The 12,860-nt window shown below is 42.7% G+C and overlaps 1 protein-coding gene across 8 annotated transcripts in view; it reads left to right on the forward strand.

Moving 5' to 3' along the window:
* Window positions 1–12,860, forward strand: part of Tnc (tenascin C) — a 93,835-nt gene that overhangs the window by 43,818 nt on the left and 37,157 nt on the right. For 2 of the 8 annotated variants that reach the window (XM_004662739.2, XM_045133404.1), the window contains exons 11-15: window positions 6,172–6,444; window positions 6,980–7,252; window positions 7,831–8,103; window positions 9,660–9,932; window positions 12,082–12,354. The exons of 1 other annotated variant lie outside the window; for it this stretch is intronic. In XM_004662739.2, the coding sequence (XP_004662796.2) occupies window positions 6,172–6,444; window positions 6,980–7,252; window positions 7,831–8,103; window positions 9,660–9,932; window positions 12,082–12,354 (1,365 nt within the window). The remainder of the gene's footprint in view (window positions 1–6,171; window positions 6,445–6,979; window positions 7,253–7,830; window positions 8,104–9,659; window positions 9,933–12,081; window positions 12,355–12,860) is intronic. 5 more of the 8 variants (XM_045133401.1, XM_004662738.2, XM_045133416.1 and 2 more) reach the window with 4 other exon arrangements.

A 12,860-nucleotide genomic window follows, 5' to 3' on the forward strand; every position in this document is an offset into this window, starting at 1 on the left:
TTTTTTTTAAATCTTTAGCTGGGACAACTCACAGCATCAAGGGCAACATGTTCTTGTCTTATTTTCTTGTTGTTGTTTTTCTTTAAAATTATATGTTCCAGAGAATTTTTTTAATTATTTGTTTCTATTCTTTAATGATGAATTTATTTTTCATTATTTTCAAGATAACCAAGATGTTGATAATTTTCCAAGATTTATTTCTATTCCAGGTTTCTCACTTTCCTCTAAGGTGTCCCTGGAGAGTCACATGTGGTCCCTTGAACCTTCCTCAAAGTCTTTCTCACTTTCTCTTTTCTTGTAGGCATAATGAGGTACACTGGTTGTTCCCTTGTTAATCAAGGGTTTCTTGTGCCCTTTCAGCCCGAACACCCATCTTCCCACCACATTTCCTCATTAGCTTCCCACCACATTCTTTCTACATGAAAAATGACACATTCAAGTATCCAAGATGAGTGGGTGGGAGAAATTGAACTTCTTTCAAGTTATAGTCTTCACTTTCAATGTAATTAGCAAGCAGGTATTAAGCATTTGCTGCATGCAGTGTACTGTGCTGGTATTTGAGGAGAAGTGGGTCACATGGCCAATATGGCTGAAATGACTTCTGTGTTTCTTATCACAGTCCTCAGAGAATATAAGATTAAGGATTAAGGATTAAGGATGTCAGACAAAGCCCAATCAGAAGAGATTGTGGGAGTCAGGATCAACTAATTGTGGTATCAGGACAGAACTGTCACCCAGCTAAAAAGGGATAACAATGGGACTATTTGGAAATGCCTTCAGTCTTTGTTATTTACTAATATGTTGAGAAGAATGTATCAAAGTCACAAATAATAGTCACTTGTGTAAGATAAAACTTGTTTTCCTCTCTCATAAAATGAAACTGAAGCTCAGGAGTACAGAGATAGCATAATAGCCTCCAATTAGCAGAGATCCAGGCTTCTTCTGTCTTCGTCTTCCACTATCTGTAGGCCTTGATTTCCATTCTCCAAATCACCTCAGTGTCCTAATGTAGCTGCTACAATATAGTCATTGCATCTGTGTTCTAGGCATTGTGATAGAGAACCATAGCTCCAAAATAGGATACCTAGATGAGTCTGTATCATGACTTCCCTAATCACTTGTCTATACATGTCATTGACCATTCTTAGCTCTCAATGACACTGAGAAAAGTAGTTTTCTGTCTGAATACATTGCAGATAAACAGTCTTAGGAGTTTATAGAAAAAGAGAGAAATTGGTTAGGCAAAGAGCAGTGTATAATGGATCATAAAGGGAGAACACATGGTTAGCTATATTGACCATGCACAGACTATTTCCTACTCGGCTAGGAGATGGCCATTGTCCAAGGATGTTCAAACAGGGAAGCTAATTAAAGGTGATATAGAATCCAAAGGATATAAATCTATAGCAGAGACTTGATATTCCAGGTTTACTTGAGCTTATTATATGGCATCAAGGGTTTAAAAAATAAATAAGAAATATAAAAAGATTTCTCTCTCTTCAATCCTTCTCTCCCCTTCTATCTCTTCCTCTCTACTCTTCTCCCTCCCTTCCTTTTTCCTCTCTTGTCCTTTACTCCTTTCCCCTCCTCTCTCATCTTCTATCCCTTAACATACTCTACTTTCTTCTTATCCCTTCCTCCCTCTCCTTCTCACCTTCTCTCCCCTCCTTTCCTGCCCCATCCTCTCCTCTCCTTTTTTCTTCCTTCTCTTACCCTCTTATACTTTCTACTTCTGCTTTCTCTGTTTCCAATGAAAATCTGTAGACCTCAAAGGCTCAGGAATATGAAAGCTTTCCAGTGCCCCACAGGATGGAATTTGTACCTTTGACCTCACCTAGGACCAGCATCCCAAAGTCTTAGGGACTTTACTTCCCCTACCACCTCTCCTTAATGCTCTATCAAAGAAGTCACACCTTGAACTCAAAGAAGTCCCCCATTGCATAAATACATGAGTATCATCTTTGGTATTAGCTCTTGCTGCCAGGAAGAGGAGACATGGGATCTACTCTCAGAGAACCAGGATAGGGTTAGCCTGGGAATTAGATTATGGGCTGAGCATGAGGCAAAGAGGACTGCTGTGGAAGGTGTAGAGAAATAAACACCTGAGTAAACAGAGGGGAAGTAAACATGAAAAGCAAGTATCTTTGTGTGAAAGAACTACATGGCTATGGGTCCTGAAATGTTCAAAGTCATCAGTTCAACCCCCAGAAGGAACCTGCATCTCTAGAGTCACAAGGCAGATGACTACAAGACAACTTTTGTCATGTGTGGGTACTAAGGAAAAACGTGGGTATTAGTGGGTATTTCCCTCAACCATTCTGCATAAGGAAATCTAGAGTTCCAGTCATAGCACAGAGCCATGTACAGGCCTGTTCCACAATCTTACACCACACTAAAAGTATGAGCACTCTTCCTACCCATAATACCACCTGTGTGACTGGTGTGCTGCATGAGGAAAATAAAAGTACATCAGAGCACCTTTCCAAGGGCTACATGGTCCTTCCAAGTCTTCCCTTCTTGCTTCTTTGCTGCCACCACATGTGTCCTTGTCTATGTCGTCATGATTACCCTGTACGTATGCCACGCCTGCTCCTACCAGCAAGCCTTTCCATACACTGTCCTATGCCCGAGACACTATTCTTCTCTAAGTTCCTCCCTTGTTTCATTCAACTCATGCATCATTCACACCAGAGTTCTCTGAGCCTCTTGTGTGAAAGCCAGTCCACCATGACCCACCCCTCCTGCTGCTGTCATGCTCCTTGGCTGTGTGAGAAAATGACAGGGGGTGCTTCTAGCAGGAGGAACAACATCTGAAAGCTCAGAGGCTTGAGAAAGGTGGTACTCCTAAGACAAATGTGGTCCTGCTGTATGGCAATGGGAGAGTACAGGGTCCAAAGCTAGGGGCCACATCTGTGAGCTGCAAGGGCAGATATTCAGGGGCTAGAGCTTCATTCTTGACAGCTATATTTACATTTCAATTATTGTATCCCGATAAAGTGAAATTGGAGCCATTTAAAGTACCCTTTGGGATCCCCAGGTTTGGATTCAGTCATTCCCCTTGTTCTTGCTGTGCGGCAGTCACCCTCTCTCACTAGTGAGTGCTAACAGTGGGTTTCACATCCTGCCAGCCTGTGGTAGTCCCGTCTACACAATGATGGGCATCTAAAGATCTGAAGTTGAAAGGCCAAACATTCCTCCTGGCCAGCTGTTCAACTCACCATAAACATAGACACGGGATTTGGGAAATTCTGATTTCCCAGGCCCACTGACATTGCTCAGAGGGTAGATCTAATGCACAGCTGTAAGAGAAACACAACAGCCTTTTTGTCGTGAAATGCCAGGAAAGCCAGGGTGGAACTGGACAATGGAAGCCCTTGGCTTCTGGGGCAGAGCCCACAAGTGTGTCATTTGCTACAGAAATGTTGAGAGTCAGCATGCCTGTGAAAGCCCTTGGTTCCTGCCTCCACTACTGCCAGCTGCATTTTCATTCATAGCATTCCCTCTGTCATCCTTCTCATTCCTCTCTCTGCCAGTCTTTGACTGAGCTCGTAGAGCACCAGCATCCACTGCTCAGAAACCATGCACTACTCACACATTACAAGCCAATGGGTGCTCTTTCTTGGCTTACCTACAAAAAAGTAAAAAGAATAATAATAATAATAATAATAATAGCCAGGTATCATGCCTTTAATCCCAGCATTCAGGAGGTAGATATAGGAGTGTCACCATGAATTTGAGGCTAGCCTAGGACTACAGAGTAAGTTCCAGATCAGCCTGAGCAAGAGTGAGACCCTACCTCAAAAATCAAAACAAAAAAAAAAGAAAAAACTACAGAAACAGCCAATGTTGTTGGATTATTACCATTTACAAATGAACAGATCAAACCAGCATGATGTGACAATTATTCTCTCAACTGTATGAACAGCTGAAGTGGAGTGTGAGGGTGATTGTGTAAAAGCATCGGTGACACGGACAGAAACTAATGCACAGCAATGAGGATTCGCAGCCTTATTTTAATATGTCTGTACTCTTCTCTTCCTATCCATCCTCACTGTAACTACTTCACGACGAATGACCTTTCATCACCCCTCACATTATGTTGCTCTCCCCATGTCGGGCGCCACCTAGAATCTCTTTCATAGAAAATAATATGCTTCATGTCATAGTTAAAGATGAGGCTTAAAACACAGATACCTAGGAAGAGAGAAGGCAGTGGCTTAACTCACACAAGAATGTAAATTGTCAATGCCAGCTAAGTTTCTAATCAGTAATTTTGGTCAACAGGAGAAACAAAATGAGGTAAGGAGAGATTCAGAGCCATAAACATTTATGTTAATTTTTTGCTTACATTCACAGGACAAGCAGTCTCTGTGACAGTAGCTCAGCCCAGTCATGTAGCACAAAGGCAGCCACCAACTATGTGCAGTGGACAAGTGTGGCTATATTCCACTAAAACTTATTTCATATATCATGAAATATTCATTTTTTAAATCAGTTTAGAATATAAAAACTGGAGCTGGAGATACAGCTCATCTGTCACAGTGCTTGTCTGTCATGCCCAAGTCTTGAGTCCAGGCCCTAGCACTATACAAACCGGTTATGGTGGCTTACAGTTACAATCCCAACACTCAGGAGGTCAGGGTTAGGAAGTTCAAGGTCATCCTTAGCTATATATCAAGTTCCATGCCGTCCTGGGCTACACAAGACTGTATCTTAAAAAATCTACAATTTTTAAAGTTGTATTTTTTTGTTGTTTTGTTGTTGTTGTTTTTTTTTGTTTTGTTTGTTTTTTGTTTTTTTTTTTTTTTTTTTTTTTTTTTTGCAAGCAGAGAGAGATAGAAGATGGACAGAGAGAATGAATGTGCCAGGAGTCCCGCCACTGCAAACACTCTCCAGAGGCATGCACCACTTTATGCACCTGGCTTTATGTGGATACTGGGGATCCAAACCTGGGTTGTTAGGCTCTGCAAGCAAGCATCTTAGCCATATCTCCAGCCCAAAAATTTAAAAAAAGTTTTAAAAGTAAAAACTGATGTCAGCCTGATAAATACCAAAGTATTCAATGGGGCAGATGTGGGCCTCCAGTCCTAAGTCAAAATAAAATTTTAATAATGCAAAAGGAATAAATTTGAAGCATTGTAAGATTTACCAGTGTAAAATAATTTAGATTCTAGAAAAGAAATGCTTGTTTTTTTAACAAAAGAATGCCCTCAGTCAAATCACAAGCAAACATTTTCAGGTTAAAATGTTGCTTTTATGACCAGAGCTCATTTGAGATCAACAACAATGTAAGGCTAAGGCATAGATTGAAAAAATGATTCTTGTTATAAAGGAACAAAGGCAGTTCCTATGCTCTTGTTTACAGAATCCATTTCCAAGGAAACCCTTTGTTCCTAGGTCATGAAAAGTCTGATTAAGCTTAACTCTAGGCAAATGATCCCCCTCAAGGCAGATTCAGACAAGTCAGCTATAGCCACATTTCTGTTTCTGGACATGAATAAGGATGATGCAGTCAATTTTAATTGAGCTCAGTAAGCTGTTTCTTCCAGGACCACATCTTTTTTTTTTTTTTTCCAATAAGGGACAGTTTTTCAAAGGCTTTCTACCTTTTTCCATTCAGCCCTACTGTCACTAAATGACCTCTGCTCTTTGTTGAAGGGGTTACTGTAAACTCATGTGAACCATAAAAACTGACAGAATTTTCAAGGAAGATTGAGACAACATACACACACACACACACACACACACAAGAAATAAAGAGGGGGAAGTCTAAAAGAATGAAAAATACGGAATGTTGGCTCAAAACCCAAAAACAGCTGAAAGTTATCTCCTTGTAATAAAAAGTAGTTTGCAAAATAACATCTGAGGCCTGAAGCATCACTTACACATGGAGAGTTGTCCAAATCTATTGAGACATTTGTCAATAGGAAAACACATTTCCAAAAGAAAACTTAAATATACACAAAGGCAGAATAAATATGTACTAACCTATCTGTTGGCATTTTAATGGGGACAGCACCACTGGGGATTGGGGATGCAGTGAGCAAAACTTCATGTAGATTCCAAGGGCCTTTTGGTCTTGGCAGTGCGTTTGCCTTTGCCATTGCTGGCTTCACAAGAGGAAAGTATTTGTGGAATGGTCTAACTGGACTCATCTCTGTCATTATTCAGAACAAGCCCCTATCTTGGAAAATCTCACTGTGACTGAGGCCGGCTGGGACGGCCTCACACTCAACTGGACCACAGCTGATGTAGCCTATGAGCACTTTGTCATTCAGGTGCAGGAGGCCAACAAGGTGGAGGCTGTTCAGAACTTCACAGTGCCAGGCAGCCTCCGGGCTGCAGACATCCCAGGCCTCAAGGCCGCCACCCCTTACAGAATCTCCATCTATGGGGTGATACGTGGCTATAGAACACCGGTGCTCTCTGCTGAGGCCTCCACAGGTACTTCATACATTCAAACCTAATCCTTCTATTTCTCCTAACAGGACACTACCCAAGGATAATCACACATGATTAGCATTGGGATAGCCTTGTTCAACCAAAGCCACAGTGGCATGTGATCTGATGGTGGACAGCCAGGACATCAGGTTACAAAATAGCCATAACACTGCATATGAGAATCATGTTTTAGAGCTGTATGGAGCCCATCCTGTGGGAAAGTACATACAAACCCATGGTATTGGGGGGAAGACCATTACTGGCACAAATAGGCTGTCTCTGGTTAAAGAATGTTTTCATGCTATATCCAAAGGAACAAAAAGTCATAAAACAAATTCCTTATTCACTAAAACTTAGGACAGTTCTTTAATAATAAAACAAACATCTGCATACCTCTCTTCTATTTCTAAATTTTTGTAATTGCATAATTTGTGTTTATCTAAAGAAAGTCACATTTTTCAGTGACATAAAGCCTATTCTATTCAAGATTTCCTGGATCCCAGTGTGTGGTTTAAACTAGTTCTTTGTCCTTCTCCAGGAGAAACTCCCAATTTGGGAGAGGTCACGGTGGCCGATGTGGGCTGGGATGCCCTCAAGCTCAACTGGACTGCTCCAGAAGGGGCCTATGAGTACTTTTTCATTCAGGTTCAAGAGGCTGATACTGCCCAGGCTGTCAAGAACCTCACAGTTCCTGGAGAACTGAGGTCTGTGGACCTGCCTGGGCTCAAATCAGCCACGCGCTATATTATCACCATCCGTGGGGTCACTCAGGACTTCAGCACAGCCCCTCTCTCTGTTGAAGTGTTGACAGGTATTCTAGACTAATTCACTTCTTTGTTCCATGTGTCTTTGCTCAGGGGGAATCAAATCTCAACAGGGTTTAGCCCCTTCCATGTTGGGAAAATAGGGTGAATCATGTCAACTTCTGCCCAAATGTCATGTCCCTTATTTGGCTAAGTCCCCATCTTAGCCTGCTGGCTGCTTTGTGGAAAATTCCACCTACTCCCCTTTTATGAAAGTGAGAGGTGAGGTTTTGCAATGCAAGTTTCAGTCACAATATCTAAGAAGTTGGAAGGCATAAGTTATAAGTGAATAAAATTGATGTGAGCTCATTTTAACAATGCTCAAGAGCTCCCCAAAGCCCTATTTGTATATCAAGAATGGAAGTTTTGAAAAATTCGTAAAACCACCTTTCATTCCCAAAGGCAGAATAGAAAAACCAATATTTAATGCCAACAACTGGAGTAAGCTTAAAACCACAATAAATCATTCATGTCTAGCCAACACTACCAGACAGCCCATCCCACCCTCTGCCAAACCCCATCACACCTGAGCCCCAGAATGCAGTTGCCTTTTTGAATAACTCAGCTCCTCCATGTCCTTGTGCAGATGAGGTTCCAGGACTGGGAAACCTCACAGTGACCAAGCTTAACTGGGATGCCCTCAGACTCGACTGGACCACACCAGATGAGACCTATGACCAGTTTATCATTCAGGTCCAGGAGGGTGGCCAGGTGGAAGGGGCTCACCATCTCACCATTCCTGGCAGCCTGCGCTATGTGGAGATCCCAGGCCTCAGGGCTGGCACTCTTTATACAATCAGCCTGCACGGCAAAGTCAGAGGCCTCAGCACCCAACCCCTTGTCATGGAGGTCATCACAGGTACATGGCCCTCCTTCCAGACCAGAGATGTGTATTGTATTGTGACCCAGTCATGCCACTGGAGTAGGAAAACTTCCTCCTCCGTGGGATAGGAGGCCCTACCTCATTGTGTTGTTGCAGGCAGCAAGAATCTCTAGCTGAGCAGACCTAGGCTGGGATTCCACCTTACTAGCTGAATAGTCTTGGGTGTATTGCTTTGTGTCTCTGGGCTTTCTTTTTTCATCCTCAAATCAAAGCTAATGGCCCTGCTCCAAAACACTACTAGGAGCAATAAATGAGCTAAGAGATGAAAGTGCTTAAGCGAGTACCTACCTCATAGATAGTATTGAATAGCCAAGAGCTAAATACCTTATAGCCACAATCATAAAAAGAAATAGCACAAACAGCAAGATTATGGCACAGAATAAGAGCAGAACGTTCTAGAGAGAACTTTTTATCACTGTCTTCGGAGTCACTAACACCCAATCCTAGTTAAATCTCTACAGCCTAACCCTTGGAAATGATCTAATCATCTTGTGTAGAAACCTTCCAAGCCCTTTTCCATAACAGTTACTCAAGGTGAGAAGTTTTCCAAGAAAGGATAGCACATTTAAGTGCAATGTTTTTCATTCAAGCTGGGTAGAAAAAGCAATTCATTTTGACTTGTCTCCTGAAAATATGTTGTTCCATCAATCACAGAAACTCTGTTATTCATGATGTGTCTAGAAATAGCTGAAAAGGGGGATTATCTCTGTCCCTCCACACCATGTGTGTGCTTATAGATATATATATGTATATGTGTATGTATATGTATATGTATATATGCATTTTGATCATATTTAGTGGATTACATGTAGCCAAAAACAAGCTGATCTTTAATTTCAAGTGAAATGAGTCAGGTTACTCTCTTCCACATGACTGAGGCATTCTGAGAGAACACACATAAACAGGGCCTAGGTTTTAAGCTGTCGCTTATCTGACACTATGCATCAATTATGATGTAAAGATGTTGATAAATACCTTGTATTCATCACACAACCCAATGAGATGGTACTGTCAGCTTCTTTTAATGCTGAAGAGAGGTAGGCTCAGAGAAAGACCAAGTGGCATGCCCAAGATGACACAGCCAGCAAATGTCAGTGTTGGAATTCTAACCCAGGTCCATGTACCTTCAACACCTGCACAGCTTCCTTACCCGATCCACAATGCCACTTTTTTCCCTGAAGCCTTTAGTGGTTGGCTACACATGCTCAGAGATTTCTCAGAGGGCTGTGTGTTGGCAAAGATACCTCTGCTATTAGGATGTGTGATCCAGTGTTCCCCTTCCTGACTGTTTTCTGTTCCCAAAGAAAGCTACTAACAGAGTATGAACTCGAAACTACAAACATCCAGAGACCAGGAATTATCCCCGCCCAAAAAAAAAATCTTATACTTCCCCTCTTTTCTGTTTCCTGGAGTGAGGCTGTGGGATGTTTTTTTCTCTCTCCCTGTCTCTCTTTGCTGGAGTGGGGCTGGGGGACATTTGGGCTTCCTCACTTGATTTGCAGCACTAACAGATACCTCTCTGCCTTCTTCAGAGGAGTTCCCTCAGCTGGGAGACTTAGCCGTGACTGAGGCCGGCTGGGATGGCCTCACACTCAACTGGACCACAGCTGATGTAGCCTATGAGCACTTTGTCATTCAGGTACAGGAGGCCAACAAGGTGGAGGCCGTTCAGAACCTCACAGTGGCAGGCAGCCTCCGGGCTGCAGACATCCCAGGCCTCAAGGCCGCCACCCCTTACAGAATCTCCATCTATGGGGTGATACGTGGCTATAGAACACCGGTGCTCTCTGTCGAGGCCTCCACAGGTACCTTCCTCTCCACTGCCCATTCTCATTCCCCATGCTTCCCTGAGCCCTCTCCAACAGATGGCGAATGGAGTCAGCTTTTCTCCACAGCTGAATCCATTCCACAAGCCACTCATGCTCAGCATCCTCACTGTGAGCAGTGCTTTTGCCATGGCAACAATTAACAATGCAGATGTGGCCCTTCCTGGCTTCTCACCCTCCTCCCATGCTTTAATCTTAGCTGCAATGACATCTCTTTTGCATGATGGCTTTTTGTTTCAAGAATAAGCCTGATGATTTTAATTACTTTCTTCACTGTTGGCTTATAGCCAAAAGCCCACCCTACCCACGTGAATTCTGGTAGACCACAGGTTGTTTTGGAGAATCTTTTGCAACTTGCAGCACAGAGTTTACCTTCTCCAAACTCCCACAGGGATCGGTCCTATGGTGCCTGCCTTTAAAAAAACAACCCTTCAAAGTGAAAGGAGTAGAAAAAGAGAACTGATTACCCTCTTCCAGGCAATTCTTTCAGATACTAAGTCATCATTAGAACATCCCATTAATGAATAGCTAGACCAAAAAATAAAAGAAAATCATACGATTATGACTGGGGACTGTACCAAGGAGAAAGCCCTTCATTAGCAGAGGTACACATGGCAGCCTTTGGAGCAAGAGATGTCCCAGCTGTGAGCTTGATGAACCTTATGCTGGATGAATCAAGAGTTGTTCTGTGGAGTGTGGTGGTCTTTGGGTGGAAACTCCCAACAGGCCCAGCAGGTACATTATGGTTTGCTCATCACTCTATTTCAATTAAAAGATATTCAGTGCTTTCCTGGGAGCCTGCTTCAGTGAGCAGCCCTCCCCAGACCAATTTTGTACCACTCAACTTGATGATGTATCCCATGGGTTGGAGGCTCCCATGGAGACTGCTGCTTTGTGTAGCATAGGGCTGGCTTCCCTTTTATATAATTAGTGCAACTGAACCTCATGGGAAGCCTATATTGCTATTGATTCAGAGCACAAATCTACAACTTAGCTTCAGGTATCTCAGAAACTCTCACCAATATATACACAAAAACACCAGCAGCCACTGATTGGCAGTGACCTCTGAAGGCCTAGCCACTACAGTGAAGACTCTCTTTAATGAGCCTGAAACTCTTTGATCTGACATCCCCAAACTATCCCTTCCCAGAAAGATGAGAAAGTGGCTACCATGTCTGATCAGTCCTGCAGATCTCATGGTTTGAATGCCATTTATATTTTTATGTGCATGTGTGTCCTTTTAATGATAGCAGCATTCTTGCCTCTGATGAGTTGGCTCCTGGGGAGGAAGCACTATAATTCATCTGATTAGTATCTCAACAAATCTGCCAAGCTGGTCTCAGAGAGCAGGAGTCTTCCACCTTGCTGAAGAGACAGTCTAGCTGTGCGCCCCACTTATGTCTGCCTTCTGCATGTTGTATTGCTCAGAAAAGCACTGGCAGGATGCTCTTAAACAAAATATTATTTCTTGGACCAAAAGGTCTGTCTGAACTGCCTTGGCAGAGCTCTCTTGGTTGGCAAAGTAGGATTAGCCTTCTTGGCCCACCGAGACACAATTAAAAGAGGACAAGTTATTTTAACAGACTATGAGACCAGCTGGCTGGCCCTTATCTAAGATATGATAAAATAACCAAGACTTACACTGGGAAACTGGTTAATCCATTTAACTGACAAAAGCAGTAGCCTCAAGGTGCTTACCAGGGAGGGCAATGGTGTCAGAATTATTTAGCCCTTGTTTGAATAGATGGGCATGCTCCCAAACCTAAGGATGCCTAAGAAGTTAGCATCCCTGAGCTCCTGGCAGCAGGTTCAGCTAGGAAGGAGCAGTTCCCGCTGTCACCAACCAGCATATCTTTTCTCTCAAAGTGTCTCCCCAGGCCTGAACATGGAAGGCAAGTGCAAGACAGGGACAACTAATTGCCATTCCTTCCTTTGATCATTTTTCTCTTAACAAAACCCATTTTCTCTCTCATTGGCACTAATTGTTAACATGGTTTCATCTCACCATAACCCTCAACTATTGAGTCTTTCTCCCCAGGCATGGTTCTATTAACAGCCTCCACCTTAAAACACATGCAAGTAATTAACTCAAATTTATTTGTTCCTTTTCTACCCCCCTTTTTTTTAGCCAAACAACCTGAAATTGGAAACTTAACTGTTTCTCACCTAACATCTGAGAGCTTCAATCTCTCCTGGACAGCTACTGATGGGATCTTCGACACCTTTACCATTGAAATTATTGATTCCAATAGGTTGCTTCATACGGCAGAATATAATATATCTGGTGCTGAACGAACTGCTTATATCTCAGGGCTTCCCCCTAGTACCGATTTCATTGTCTACCTCTCTGCACTTGCTCCCGGTATCCGGACCAGAACCGTCAGTGCCACAGCCACCACAGGTACATGATCATCCTCCCATTTCTGACACCCTCTCTCTAGTTTTTCACTGCAGGGTGAAGCCACTTCCTGCCATCGACCATTGGAGTGCATGCCACAGTGTGCTAGCTCTTCCAGGATGCTAGGCTGACGTGCTATTTAGCAGAACTCTCTTGTAACTGCTGCCCAAGTGGTACATTCCCATAAAGCTATGTTCCTGATTGATCAAGATGTGGTCATTTGCAGTTTTACATGTAGTGATCATACATAATCAGGAGAAAGGGATTCCTCCTTTTGGTAACTTAAAAACCCTCATGAGGGTTGACCTTGGCTTAGAAAGATGACTACACCAAAGAGATATCAAAAGCTGTATATCCTAGAATCTTTGTTTACTTAAAGCCTCGCAGATATCCATGGTCAAATACTCTAGTGAAGGAAATTGTCAGCAGTATCCTATTTTGTTCTCGATGGAAAGAATGAAGAGAAAGTTCAACAAAAGTGTGTTCATCATCCTTATTATTCCAAAGTC

Source organism: Jaculus jaculus, chromosome 1 (assembly GCF_020740685.1).
Source record: "Jaculus jaculus isolate mJacJac1 chromosome 1, mJacJac1.mat.Y.cur, whole genome shotgun sequence".
Lineage (NCBI taxonomy): Eukaryota > Metazoa > Chordata > Mammalia > Rodentia > Dipodidae > Jaculus > Jaculus jaculus.